Genomic DNA, 15,979 nt, shown 5'->3' with positions numbered 1-15,979 from the left:
TGTAAAGGGAATTTCGGATCTTGAATTTGTTTTCGAAAATAAATTTCAAATCTTCTTTTAAAAAGACGATTTTTTTTTCTTGAAAATAAATTTCAAGTTATTTTTTTTAAATATAATTGAAACTGAGGCATTTTTTTCACGAAGGTTTATAATTTACTTTCTCAAACGAGATTTTTTTAATAAATTGTATGCATATTTCATTGAAATATTTTATATAGAAACCAATATTATTTTACTTTTTATAATTATCTTTTTTGGAGGAAAAGCTCAATACTTTTTTATTGTTTTTATGATCTTTTTTATAAAAGACATTTGGAAAGATGTCTCTAAAAAAAATGTAGTTTCCATTTTTAAATTTCTTAACTCTTTCTCCCCTTTGGCACCGGTTCATTTTATTAATCACTGGAGGCCATGAACCTTGTGCCTTGTTCCTACTCTGCCACTGGTCATTGTGGATCTCAGAAAAATATAAGGCAAAATGAAAGGACTCAAGAGCAGACAAACAGAAAATGAACAATAACAGGACAAAAAAAAATTAAATAAATATTTGTTGCTTCAACAAAAAAATAATATTTAACAGGAAAAAAATCTCAAATTTATTTTTTACTTCATTAACAGTTGAGCCCTAAAGTATTCGTACCCTTTCAATATTTGCCATATCTATTCGGAAATCTTTACCAACTGTTTTTAATAGTCTTTTTAGTAATGTTTTGATAATAATTACTATTTATTGACAAAAAATATAAATTTCTTATATAAAATTTTTATTTATGCCTTGAAAATAATTTTTACTTTTTTTAAAAGCATTCATACACTTCCAAAAAGGTAAAAATAACAAAATCATTTTTTTTTTTTTTTTTTTATCGTGGTCAAGTTTGGAAAGATTAAGAGACTTCTATTAGGTACTCAAGAGACTAACAATTTCCTTGAACTAAATTCTGAGGTATAAAAATGTGATGAGCCAATTTCTTGCTTCAGTCTTACTCAACACTCAAAAATCCATAGCTATTCACAAATAATAAGATTGAAAAAAATATATTATACAGCTGTTCCCAAAAAATTGCAAAAATTAAATTTCTAGTATATAATTTTTTGAAAAAAATTATTGTATTAATTTTTTTGAGAAAATTTCAAAATCCATAGTTTTTCACAGAAAATTAAATTGATTGGGGAAAAAATTGATAAATTATATATAAAATTTCAAATATTAAAGTTTCTAGTAAAAAAGGAACATAAATTCCTTAATCCGGGGGGTACAGCCCCTCAAGCTCATCGCTTGTAGACGCTCCTACTACACCTGGGGAGTTTCTATTTTCATCATTTGGAAGGGGGTGCTCCTTCCCAAAAATTATCAACACTCTAATACAATTACTTATATTAATTGGTTTATTTATTATATATATAAGTCCCGGGCTTAACAAAGGAAAAACATTTTTTTTTTCAGGCAAAATTAGCCATAATAATATTTTTTTTTTTTTTTGCTTTATGGATTGGAGTCACATAACACTTTCAAGCCATTTATTGTCTTGAACCATATTGTTTCGCATAAAGAAGCAATGTTAAATTAAAACATGAAATTGTCTTTCATCCATTGTTTTAGAAATAACAAAAGTAGGGTCAGACTTAGCACAATAGCTCACAAACTAAAAAATAGATTGTCATAAAATTTTGACAGCTATCTATTGAAAGTTTGTAATCAATTGAGAATGAGGTAAATAATAATAATAAAAAAATAGCGCTGACTAATTTTGAATCCTAGAATTTTTTAGCCATTTTGTTATGATACAAATTTTTGGTGCTCAAGCCCTCATAAAAAGAGGCTAGCGACGCCATGACACTGCACTATGCATGATCATTACGACAAATATATTGCAACTATTGGCTAATTATACTAAATAATTAAACTCACTGTCTTATGTTTGCACAATAGAACGCCACCAAGATCCTTCAAATAGGAATAAATGGCAGTTGACAATTTTAAGTCAATTAGAAATGAGAAGGAAAAAACATGTTCTACTTCAGAGAACGGGAAACTTTTTTTCGCATTACCCCAAAAAACTGGTAATAAAATTAATTTACCAAAAACTAGTGCATGGGCATTCAGTAGAATTATGGGCTTTTGGAATTTAAAAAAAAATTCAAAAATCCACAGCTATTCTCAAAAAATTAATTTTTTTGAAAAAAAAAATCCAATATTATTTTTTTACCCCCTGCAGCCCCCCTGTAGTGACATATTATTTATCTAATTTAACACTAGGGAGTAGTACTCCAATTACCATCAAAATTTTCTTAATTACGCCATTTGGTGTAATTTACCTCAGTTCCCCGACAACTGTTCCACTGAGTGTCCACCCCTTCCCTTGAGTCCCTCAGGCATATCCCACTATGGAACATTGAATACATAAGTTACATACATATATGTTTATACAACTATTCATAAAAATAGATAAGTACATTAATTTAATGATAATAATTTATGAAATAACATTTCAATGTTTAGTATTCTATTCATGTCTAACTTAGAAGGGAAAATAAAACGAAGACTATATATATAGTATACAAGGAGTATTTTTCAAATCCCCTAGAACTTCTAATAATAAAAAAATTATGTCTAAGATTAGACTAGTATACATACATTACATAGAACGACCTTCCTTCCTTTTTGTGTGTGTGTAATAGGCTTAAAATGAGATACATTCTTAGTAGTCAAAAGGAAAAAATGTCTTATATTTCTGTTTTTTTTAAACTTGACCCCATGAATACATAAATAAACATTTAGGCACATATCCTTAAATTATTTTAAGATTATGCACATACGTATGTACATTAGACTGTACCGGAATTTGGTATCGCCGGATAATAAATAAAAGGTCGTCCTTTAAGAGTTCAATAGAGAGTTTTCGTAGTCCAAAGTTATAAATTCGTAAAGTAGGGTGTGTTATTTGGCCTTAGTGAACAACTAAAGTATATTTACATATAATATATTATACATTTGGTATCAAAAAATAAGATTTCAGAAGTAAAAATGAAGACAAACGTTTAAATAAATGCGCGTTAAACGAAGTACCATAAGAGAAAATATATTTATCGGCAGCAAGTTTGGAAATAAAATACTCGTACCATGAGGTAAGCTAGAGATAAATTGTCAAAATATTGTTTCAAAATATATGTTTTATCTATAATACTTAAAAATATAAAAGTTCGATAACTTGATTCAAATCGATAATTTTAAAGAAATACCTTCCAAATTCCTTCTCTTTTTTTTGGACATTTTACAGATTTTCAAATCAAAACGAGTCCATGAAGGACCTTTTTTTTTTGACGTTTCATGATTATTTTCTTGTTGGAGGAATAAAATGTAAAATAAAAAATATCCGGCGACACTAAATTCCCAAATTTTGGTATTAAGGTACACCCTAATGTACATTGTAGAAGATACGCAGCCAAGAAGATGTTTGTTTTTACAAAATAGTGACAAAAAAAAAATGTTATTTTTTAGTCTTCGTAGGTAGTACATTGTTTGATAAAACATTGCGTAGAAAAGAACAAAATTACGTTGTTAAAGGACATGGCAAAAAACATGGGGTTTCCAAATGAAAGGTATATGGTGAGTCAACATAAAAATAATCTTGAATAATAATAAAGAAAAAGAGAAAATCCCAATGTATTTAAATCTGTCGTATGAGTTAAGATATCCAAGAATTGTAATTATATAGGGGCGTCCACAGCTGTAGCCCCCAACCAAACAACATAATTTTTGCTTTGTACTAACTTTTTTTTGGTCAGGATAAGAAATTTTACGCAAAAAATGGGTTAAAAAAAGTTTTGCCAAAAAAATTAATATTTGAAATTTAATTTTCGTATCTCTTTAAGAAAAAAATACACAAATCCACCCCTCTCCCTCCAAAATATATTATATATATAGTGTTATAGTTAAGAACCTTAATTTGATTTATGGGTCTTATACCTATTGGCCACGTTATGAATATGAGTATGAACGGCCCATTCTAATAAAATCAGTCAGTTTCTCATTCTTTTATTGATACGATAATTTTTTGATTAATTCAAGTGTAATTAGCACTTGCCTCCGAAGGGTTAACAATTATAGATGATGATTCGTAGAAGAATAAAAATCTAATCCACATTCAATTTTGAGAAAATTTATTCTAGCTTGCTTTATATATTGCTTTAAATACTCAGTGTTAGGCTTTGTCTTTTACAAACCAGTGATTACTTTAACACCCTTATATTCTCACTTCAAGAATAAAAAAACCAATGATAACAGCTTTGGAAAATAAAAACTATTCAGATAGCAACTACAAAAAGCCATTAAATCTTCCATTATCAACTTATTTTCATCTATGTTGATGATATATTAGGATATGGTCGTGTCAAAATAATATGAAAACTATTAATTAATTAATTAATGCCTTCATTAGTTTGCAAAAGCTAAAATAAAATGAAAATGGATTTTTGCATCCATACTCGTTCTTTCCATAGAAATATTTATCTATTGTAAATAAGCATGAATAGGGATGACAGTCAGGATATATTTTAATTTTTTGCAATCACTAGCTACTAACTGTATTTGTCTTAATTAAGATTTTGATGAATAAATGCAAATATAAAATGTAGTATTAAGACTATATATAGTGTGTATTTGACTGACAGTATGTCACTAAGAAATTATTCCAGTAATTTTAGGTTACATAAAATTACTTCAAAATAAAAGGGATGGAGTTAGTTTCGGGAAATACTAAAGCGGTCTGACATTGTTATAATTTTAACTAATGCAATCCTACTTCGATTTGGATAAATTTCGTAGATAAAAAATTGCTTAGACTGAAGCGAAAAAAAAGGTTTTTGATCGAGTCTCAACACTAGTAGGTAGCTACTACCCAAGGTTAATAGAAATACAGGGTTAGACCATTATGTTATGGGGCTTGCTAGAATTTTCAATTTGATGTATCGTACCAACTGCTGGGTAAGTAAGACAGATATAGATAAAACACGCAACCACTCATACACCATGACGTCAAAATTAAAAAGCGTGCTGGAAGTCAAACATCAGTCGTACACGCGTTATGGCATGACCTTCTATTTCTGATAACCTATAGATAAGGAAATGTCTGGAAGTAACAAGATGTGCGAATGACTGAGCAAAGATATCCGCTGACAAAAAGGTTATAATATGACGTCACATTTGTTTGTTAATTTTACATTAATATAACTGACACTTCTAACTTGATAAATAATATTCAACTATGATTGACTCTGATGGTCTAATAAAAAGTTAAGCAATCAATTATTTTTCTTTAATTGTCCCTTAAATTATAATACATCTTTATATCCAGAGATCAAATAATAAAGAATAATACCTTGATATACGAGTTTATTTCGTTCCTTGACGGGAGTTCTTAAATAAAAGCATTTTATCCATAAAGAAATAACTTAAAAAAACAAAAGAAAACCTAGAACTGCCACTTGCGCTCAATCACCAACTCTGGGACAACTTGAATTTTAATTAGTGATGCGACAATTAATCGGAAGAAAAGAACCGGGTGTTTTTTTCTTGAATTGGAATCAAGATCGGCACAGGGAAAATAATGTTTAGTTAGTGATTCCGATTTTCATTTATTACAAGGTATTTTACTATTTATTACTTTTCTAAGTTTAAAAAAAAAAAAAAAAAAATAGAACCCTCTAAAATTAAGGAATTTTTGCTTTTTACAAAGACATTTAATTAATTTTTCTCAGAAAAATTAGAGTTTTGAATTTTTTATTTCCAAAAATTTTACATTAGAAATTTATTTATTATTTTTTTTTTTTTTTTTGAAAAAAGCTTGGGATTTATGAATTTTTTCCAAAAAATATATTTTTTTTGAAGAGTTGGGGATTTTGGAAATTGTTTTTCAAAAAAATTACTTTTGTGAGAATAGTATTGGTTTTTGAAAAGATTTTAAATATAGAAATTGTATATTTGAAAAAAAAATTTCAAAAATTTTAATATTTGAAAATTAATTTATCAAATTTTTCTACAAAAAATTTCTATTTTTGGATTTTTTTTTTGACTGCAAGACTTTAATTTACAACAGCACTATTAAACCGAATACCCAATCAATTAAAGTCTCTATTTTATTTATTTGTCTATTGTAGGTACCTTTAACCGGGTGTTGCATGGAAATGACGACACTTTTCAATAACAGATGTTTCTATAAAAAATCGGTTACAGCTATATCTTCTTCAATTTTCTTCACATACTCCTTGAGATCAATTACTTCTCAATGCAGTCGCCGTTGATGACCTTCAGGTTGCGTCAAAAGGCTGGACACCGTTTGTGAATATCTCCTCTCTCATACTATCTCAGTGCTCATTGACAGAGGCCTTCATATGTTCGGTTGGCGGATGATGCAGGCTCATGACTCTACGTGTGGTTACAAATTAGAATCAAACGGGTCCAAGTCAGGGATGTAAGTAGAAGAAATCGACTTGAGGCAGAAGTTTTTTTCTGATTCCCCACTACTGGTTTTGCATCTGAGAGCTTCCTTTTCATTCTCAGTCTTGGAAAGCCGCTGCTTGACAAGGGAGACTGTGTTCTTGGTCAGAAACTTACTAGCCAGTAAGGGGCAAAGTGGAGCACAAAGGAAGGCGTAGTTTAGTCTAGGGGGCCAAATTAAGAAGCTCCTTCAGGAGGTGAAATATTAATAACGTAAAGATAATAAATACCCAGGACCTGACGGGGCTAACGTAATGAGGTTCCCGAGAATCTTTGATTTTAGTAAAACTAATACTAGGGGAGTCTGGATAGGTTCGAGTCAGGGGCGGGCCCTCCTCTCTTTTGCCTAACCTTAAGGTCCCCATAAGGGTAGTTAAATCTAATTAATCCAGTAGTATATCTATTAAGTCACTACTAAAAAATTATTATAGGTGCGACTATAATTAACATGCCGGAAGTCAGGAGGTGGGATAGTCTTGAGAGAGTAAGAGCAAACCTGGGAGGAGTTAACTGAGCGCTATCCTCTTTAGGGTTTCCTTGAGAGGTGATAGAAAACAATTTTATATTGAAAAGTATGCCCAAAATTAGGGCTATTGATACTGGGAGAACTAAAGGAAGGAATAGCCCAATTATGGAGATAGTGGAAATAATTTCGGACATTAAGTTTATAGTAGAGGATCCCCCGGCATTCAGCAGGCAGGACAAAAACCAAATCATAGTAAGTATAGGAGCAACTGTAATGCCTTTATTTATAAGAATGTGTCGAGTGCCTGAGGAAAAGTAGATAAGTTACAAGTGCAGAGGTGATCCGAACGTCTCCTTTTGAGCTCATTATTACCGTGAGAGTGACGTGAGAAAACAAACATAAGATCAGGAGTTTCGGACGGAATTTCTAGCTTTGAAATTGGTTCACAGAACCTTGAACTATAAGAGTTAGCAAGGCCCAGTAATGTATAAATTGTTTCTACATGTAGCCTTTCTTTATAAGGAAAAAACAATGTGGTCATAAATTTCTTACTCAATAAATAAATAAATACCTATATAAATATAATATATTTAACTGTAATTATTAGATTGTCATATTTAATCTAATAGAATAGATCTACAAACTAGTAAAGACTTGCAAAACCCATTCCTTATAATGGAAAACTATATAAAAGGTTCATTTACCTTTTATAAAGGACTTTATCACCATAACTATTTGTCAATTTTTTATGTTCTATTGTGCCCTTATGGTGTTATAAAGGCCTTTTGAACATAATCAATTATCTTTCTCCGCTTCCCCTTTTTTAAAGTGAAGGAATTCATACAGGCACTTTTATTAATGATGAGCAAAAGCAATAATAAAAGCCAATAATCAATACATGTAACTTAAAACTAATCAAATAGTTGATCAAAACCAAAACGAAATAAACTCAGGTGATAATTACTTATGCAGCCACATTGCTGAAAAAAGTTTATTTAAAAAAATCTAAAATGGGGGCTTTTTAAATGTATGTATTGGATGTGCAATGTATATTAAGGACATTATTTTTGACTTGTCTAATGACAATTACTAAGTAATATTATGTGATACATAAGAAAATTAAAGAGTCTATTATTGAATCATTTATCATAACTCATTTCTGTAGGTCAAAATGAATTATTGGAATCAATTAATAGTAAGTAATTAAAACGACTTATCTTATAATTAATTAATTATCTAATACCTTATGAGACGTACATATAGAATATAAAAACACAACTTCTATGCAACATGACATACAAATAGGTATTGAACGAATGATTTTTTATAAATATTTTGATGCAATTCAAGTCCCAACACAATGTGCAAAGCATTACTTCCATCTGGTTTACATTAATAATGAATCGATCTATTTTTTGGAGCGATTAAAGTAGTATATGTGTATTTGAGTTATTGATTCACATACACATTTGAAGCCAATCAAATATAATGTTACTTTTAGTTGCAAAAGATGAAGAAGTAGTTTTGTATAATTACATATAAACAATGTTCGAAATAAAGAAATACCAAAGTATTAATGATGATTAATAACATATTACTTAGATATATGTATTATTTAATAATGGGTAAGATCCAAAGTATGTACATTTCTTTGTAAAAGTACAAAATTAGATACAATTTTAAAGTTTGGGCACTAATATATATGTATGTATGAAGGTATACATAATTAATTATTATATTATCAAGTTAAGTGTCAGTATAATGTAAGGTTTATATAGGTTGTTCCGAAATGATTGAAACTGCCCAAGTAAGGCAAGAATTTATATTCAAAAGCTTAAAAAAAGTACTCAATTATGGCCTTCTCCGGCTCGGATAACGTGCTCCCACAACTGCATGGAGAGCTCCTTTTCGTTCACCAACTTCATCACCAGCTGAAGCTGCGTGTGAGGTCTTCAAGATCCTGTATCAGAAGAGCCAGGACTCGTTCTGTACAAACAGGTGGAACTCCAAAAACTGATTCCCGTGGTCCCAGAAGAGCTTAGTCAGGCTTATACACCACTTCACTCCCTCATCCTTGTTGGCCTGAGAGAGAAAACGGGGTGCCCACACTCTGTGGAGGTTTTTGAAGCAGGGATCATCAGTCAGGGTTCTAAAAAATGTTGTGGGTCTTAAGGAAAGCTCCGTTGATACCTTTTGAACGCTCAATCAGGGTTTGTTCTTTACTAGGTTGTTGAAATGGGAGATGTTGTTGGGTGTCCTTGTATACCGGGGACGTCCTCATGAGACACAATCCTCGAGCTTAAAAATGCCTTCCCAGATCTCACCTGTCCACCGAAAGGTGGTTGCACGACTAGGGCAGGCGTCAGAGTATGGATCTCAGGCACTATTTTGCCCCCAGTTTATAGGGTATTAAAAAAGTACGAGCGAAAATTGCGAGTCTCCATGTTCAGCGACGAATGGAGAAACTGCAAATATGGTATGTAGGCCTTAGCAATATAGTCTCTGAATAACTATGGAATGTTTTGCTACCAAAATATTCTTTAGAAAATCGATGCTGGTAGAATTTTTGTACTTAACTCTTCTCCTTTCCCTTCAAACAAACCTGTCTCAGCCATTTCGAATCAGGCTAATATGAATTAAATCTACAAAATAGTCACCAAATAGGTCATTATTACAAAAGTGAATCAATTTGCCTGATCTGTGGAGTGAGAAACAGACTATGTGAAACATCATGTGTTAATTAGTAGAGGTAGGGGTGGGATATTTAACACAAAATTCTCTTTTTGGCATCAGTATCATGTAGAAGTGATATTAAGACTTGATTTATTTTTGCAAATTTCAAAGCAATATGCAATTTTTAGTAGCCGTTGAACTCCATTTAACTATTAAATAAATTACAAATAATTATATATCCATAACATAAAAAGGGCTTAATTAGAATCTAAGCAACTACTAGACCTTCAAAAGAAAATTAATGAACACTAAGAAAATTACTCTAAGGTTTTATATTCAGAAAAATATCACAGTTCAAATTTATATCTATTCGCTATCCTTAAAGTGCCGCAGACAAGACTATTAGATGCTTATTCTAGAAAAATACTGAAACACAACTCGTAAAAAAATGAAGAAATTGAAGTGTGTCCTTTAATGCAGTGGTTTTCAAATGAGGGTACACGTACCCCTTGTGGTACTTGGAGGCACTCTAAGGGGTACTTGAGATTTACAAGTGGTGCATAACTCAGGGGTGTCCTCAGGGGGTGGCTGTGGTCTGTAGCCCCTCCCCAAATTAAGGAATTTTGTTTTTTAATACAACATTTAATAATGAATTTTTTTTTCCAAAAAATTTCGTTTTTGAAATTTAATTTAATTTTCTGTAAATTGCCATGGATTTTTGAATTGTTCTCCTAAAAATTTAATATTTGGAAAAATTTTTCAAAAAACTTTATTATTGAAACTTTTTGTGGATTTTGAATTTTTTTTTTTTTTTCAGAACATTTAATATTTAGAAGTTTTTTTCCAAAAAACTTTATAATTGAAATTTTTTGTAAATTTTGATTTACTAAAAACTTATTTTTTGAGAATAGATATGGGTGTCTCAAATTTTTTCCCCCAAAAAATGTAATTTGTTAAGAATAACCATAGATGTTGAAGACATTCTTTTTATTTTAAATAACTGTAGATTTTTAACTTTTTTTCCAAAAAAAATAATTTTTTGATGTCTTTTCGAAAAAAAAACACCTATAAACCAGACGCCCCTGTCACTGAAGTTGAAAATGCTATATGCTGGTAAGGGGTACATGGGTTAAATAAATATTTTACAAGTGGTACATCACTAAAAAAAGGTTGAGAATCCCTGATTTAATCTTCAATCAACCACCTTTGTGCTAAGATATAAATGGGTAAACACAAAGATAGAAAATCAATATTATAAAGAAAATTAGAAATACAAACGGCCCAAAAAGATGGTTGGCAAAATAAGAGAGTATTATAAATATTGGTTCTGGGACACTTTGCCAAAAATCTTTTTGTCAAATGGACACTTTGAGGGGAAAAAATTAAATATATTTAAAGATAATTTAAGTTGCAATACTATTAAGCTATGATTCCCATTCTGATTACTCAAATTTTAAAAGATGAAGTGTTTACCTTTTTGCTGCGAATTGCAATGAGTAAGTGTCCATTAATTAATAACACAGGGGAACATTCATTTTGTAACAATGAACTCCAACTAAAAAATGAATTTATCTTTGAGTGCAGAATTCAAAAAGGATTATAGTAATTTGGGACGATTATCATTCAAAATCATTTTTTACCCTTAAAACAATCCCCAAATTAAAAGTAGATTTATTAAAACTTATGTAAAAGTGTTTTTACGATTCAAAAGTGTTTTTATTGATTCTGTATCTTCTTTCTAACTCGATATATTTATATTTTTAAGGTAGAAAATGATGAAAAACGGCAATCTTCTTTAGACCCTTATAACTTATTCATAATAAATAGTTGTGAGGAATATCATAGCTTATATTATAGAAAAATATTCAATCTATATTGCATTTTCAAGGGTTTTGTTTCATTTTATAATTTTTAAGTGATCCCATTTTGGAATATATAAATTCTCTACTCATCATGAATGGATCACTTTATTGTTTCGATCCTAGTATCTCATTCCCAAGGAATGACTCTACTCTCTTATGAGGTCTGGTAGTGTTTCTGGGATGAAATCGCCTCCCATAGCCCCTTTAGAATCCGAATTTGAACAATTCTTGAGATGATTGATCAAGCTAGAAGAATCTTCTTTCGATTGACGCCATCTTCCCTTTACAAAACATGACGTCATGAAATTGGCATTGAAATCGGAAAAAATATGATAATAATGTTGACTATTTGCTATTACACCACCCCCTATAAAAATAGAATCACTTAAAATATAAAAAATTGAGCAAAAATCCTTGGAAATGAATATAATTTGAAGATTGTTTTAAGGGTAAAAAATGACTTTAAGCGATAAAAGTTCCGAATTACTATAACGCCAGATGTTTCAGAATTCAGATGACTGAGAGAAAAACTGAAATACGTTTTGGTTTCTGCGCTCATAGATAAATTCCTTTATTGTCTACAATTCATTTGTACAAATCCCCCCCTAGTCATTTTTTGATCCTTTAAAATTGGTGTAACAAGAACAGGAATTAAAATTACATAGTATTGTAGGAAGATTTTAAAATGTATTTAATATTTTTTTCGGTAAAGTGTCCGTTCGGCAAAGAGGCTTTCCGCAAATAGGATTTCAGTAAAGTATCGGCACATGACAAATACTTATTATCTAGCATACCAATAAAGATCCTTACCGTAGAATAGATGGGAGTGATTCTGCGCAAATGGACCCACAAAAATAAACAAGAGGTTTATCCTCATCTTCATCTTCTTCCTCATTTTCTCCACATATAGATAAAGGCATTTTGTGTAGATATAGTAGAACAAGTATGTACGTGTCAAAGATTAAGCCTTTATACAGATTTAAGCACTTACTACTTAGTAGCATATTCTTTCTTTTCTTAAAGTATGTATGTATTAAGTAAAATAGGCAGAATGGATTATAACTTTTTTTCGTGATCAAAAAATAGAATTCAAAATCGCATCAGATTTACCATATTATATTTATGTATTTATATGTGGTTCTATGACGTATGTAATTTAAATAAATACAAGCCCCAAGTCTTATTATCAACCCCATAATATAATTAATTAAATGAATAGCTTTTATTATATGATTAAAAAGATTGGGGTGCGGGAGCAACTATGCCGTTGTTTATGAACAAAGGTGAAAATCCTGTGTGGAATGGGCATGTTAAAAAAAAAAAAAAAATCAACATGGTAACTCTAATAATTTGAAGAATGTTTTGGAAGAGAGAAGGAACAATATTCGAAACGTTTCATTAGATTAGCTACAATTAGCTGTGACAAGAGAGGAAGGAGAAAAGGATATAAACATTTGGCAGAATCCCTCCGATGTCGATCTCCAATTTTATTCTGAGTCCAACAAGGACTTACAATTATGTCTCTGCAACAAATCCTCAGGATTATCCTCCGTCTTTTAGGAGCACAGACGAACCTTCAAACAGGTTTTGAAAATAATTGAATCTATTAAGGAAAGGATGTTCACTACTCAGGAATTAAAAAATAATGACAACTGCAATGGAAAAGACAATTCATTCTTTATATTACCAATTAAAAATTAACGGGCCAGCTAAAAAACATACTGGATTTACATGTATGCTTATGAACAATCTGAATCAAGAATGTACTTAATAGGGCTGGCTGGTACAGTATTGAAACGTGATTTGGTACAGTGTAGTATTATTTATGATAAAATATGTAAATATATACTTAGAGACTTGTTTAGTCAAAAGCAATTAAATTATTTATTATAATATATCATAGTAGTTAAATTTATGGGTTGTTTTTTTTGGTTGGTAAATTATATTTAAAAAAATTATATTATTATGGTAGAAAAATGATTAATAATTTATTAAATGTTATGAAGTCTCCATAAGACTTTCCTTTATTAAGTGATTGAGTGAATAATCTTCCTCTTTCCTCCGGATCTGTCTTCTTTTTATGTATATCCTTTGTAGAGCGCCCGTGGACTTTTTTGTATTTGTTATTGTGGGTTAAGTCAAATTGAAAATAAGGAAACACCAAAAAAATTAATTAAAAAAAACACACAAAAGAAAGACTTTAATTAAAATTTATCAATTTAAAAATATTAACGTGCCTCTCTCATCTCCCTAAAACCCTGCAACTATCACCAAATGTTCCTTTTTCAGGGGGGGGAATATGGAAATAAATTTTTGAAGTCTTCCAATCAGAAAGATAATAATGAATATGTAACTCACCGCCAACCGTCCGTCTCGAACTGCAGTTCGAGAATTTTGCCTACCGGACAGCCTTATTGAATTATGAGTCAAAGCAGATACTTGCAAGTTATTAGTGTTAATACTCAGTACAGCAACAATTTTTTTTCCGATTCAGTTATAACTGATTTTTCTTCACCGATTTTTCGGTCCAGACCGCGGTCTAAGATCGTGGATCGATTTTTTTTGGTATCCATTTATACTATATATCTCATACATATATAATGCAAGACCCAATTTCTTTTTTTTTCTAGATCAACCGTCATTGATTTTTCAAAAAACAAAAATCTCACAAGAACACGATATATTCTAGAATAAATGCTATGAGATGACAAATAAGAGACGACAGAATTAAAAATCATACGAGCTATCTCTGTTTAAACTTCGTATGACGTCATTGTACTTGAAAATACATATGATTTGATGTTATAAACAATTTACCTGTACAATCGGTCTAGACCGATTTTTTTGGGACCAAACTAGACCGAATTTTTCCTTTGGACCGATCTAGACCGAATTTTTCTAAAAGACCGAACTTTTATGTTAGACCGAATTAGTTCCGGTCATCAAAAAATATAACGGTCTCAGACTGGTCTAGGATTTCTAGACCGTGTGTAATTCAGTGTAATTCCTGCCTACACATGTCCTTTCTTGATACAAAGTAACATTTGTCTTTATTTTCTTCTGCACATAGTTGCTTGTAGATAGTCTAATAAAACACTTTGAGAGCTTAACTACTCTCTTCTCAAACAACTTTGGATTGACACTACATATATTTTATTTCTAATTAGCTTTTTTAATAAGTAGAATTTTCATAAAGTTTTGAAGCTAACGTTCCACGTGTCAACTACATACATTATCCTAATAAGCATAAGTAACTCAAGCATGATAACACGGTCTGCTAAGTGGATAAAGGGAGATTTATCCTCCCCCTCCTTTTGTTAAAGATCAATTATTTTTTTTTACTATGGAGAGTAATAATGGAGTTATAAGCAAAGATGAAAATCCAGTGTAGAATGGGCATGTTAAAAAAAAGAAACCGAAAATCAATATGGTATCCCTGTCAATTTGAAGAATGTTTTGAAGGAGAGCAAGAATAATACTAATGGCGTTACATTAGATCAGCGTCAATCATCTTTGACAAAGAGGAAGGAGAAAAGGATATAAACAAGGACATTTCCTACATCGATCCTCAACTCTACTCTGAGTCCAACAAGGACTTACAATTATAATCCTGAGGGGTTTATGAGCACATACAAATGTTCAAATAGGTTTTGAATGTAATAGAATCTATTTAGGAAAGGATCTTTACCACTCAAAAATTAAATAATAGTGACAACTGCAAAGGAAAAGAAAATTCCTTCTTCATATTAGCAATTCCAAAAAAAAAAAAAAAAAAAAACCGGGCCAGCTAAAAAACACACCCGATTCTCATCACTGGTTATAAGCGTACATTCATGTTGTACTCTAAGTAAAAGAGAATCAATATTGGATTAAACTATACTTTATGTCTTTGCTATATGAGATTTGTGTGTATTTCCTTCCTCTTACAGCTTCTTGCAGCTGATCTAATAAAATGTCATGACAGCAAAGCTGTTCTCCTTCCAAATATTCTTCTAATTGTCAGGATTATTATGTTCATTTCATATCTCTTTTATTTATATATACAGCAGTGCATATTTTATGCTTCACTGGTTGCATGTACGAAAAAATAAGGACATAAAATGACCTGGGAGGGGGATATTATTAATTATTGTGTGGAGAGTTAAAATAAATGCAATTTAATAATAATAATAATTGAAGCAGCAATCCACTCCACAAAAGTAAAAAGTTCTGTAATGAACTTTCATAAATTGTATTTAATATTAATAAATAAATAAATGTAATTTGTATAGATTTTTTTAACCTCTTCAATGTTCTTTTTTTTCTTTTTCGATTTAGTTTAAGAATGCATTGAAAAAGTTGTTTGTTTAATTAGATATATATATATATATATACATTTATCTATACGCATATACAGGGCGAGGACTCAAAAATTAGAATTTCTAGCCTCAGTTATAAAAGTCTGACAATTTTGTACTTGCCCAAAATTCGAAAAACTGAAAA

The 15,979-nt window shown here is 30.5% G+C and overlaps 1 protein-coding gene across 21 annotated transcripts in view; it reads right to left on the bottom strand.

Annotated features, from left to right (window-relative positions):
• The window catches only part of LOC121118926 (uncharacterized), a 363,098-nt gene that overhangs the window by 155,553 nt on the left and 191,566 nt on the right, over window positions 1-15,979 (bottom strand). For 3 of the 21 annotated variants that reach the window (XM_071888271.1, XM_071888270.1, XM_071888274.1), the window contains exon 2: window positions 12,308-12,464. The exons of 17 other annotated variants lie outside the window; for them this stretch is intronic. In XM_071888271.1, the coding sequence (XP_071744372.1) occupies window positions 12,308-12,417 (110 nt within the window). In that variant the 5' untranslated portion in view covers window positions 12,418-12,464. Of the gene's footprint in view, window positions 1-12,307; window positions 12,529-15,979 lie in introns of those variants that run through there. One more of the 21 variants, XM_040713524.2, reaches the window with a different exon arrangement.

This window comes from Lepeophtheirus salmonis, chromosome 5 (genome assembly GCF_016086655.4).
Source record: "Lepeophtheirus salmonis chromosome 5, UVic_Lsal_1.4, whole genome shotgun sequence".
Taxonomy (NCBI): Eukaryota; Metazoa; Arthropoda; class Copepoda; order Siphonostomatoida; family Caligidae; genus Lepeophtheirus; species Lepeophtheirus salmonis.
This window is presented reverse-complemented; position numbering and strand designations above follow the sequence as displayed.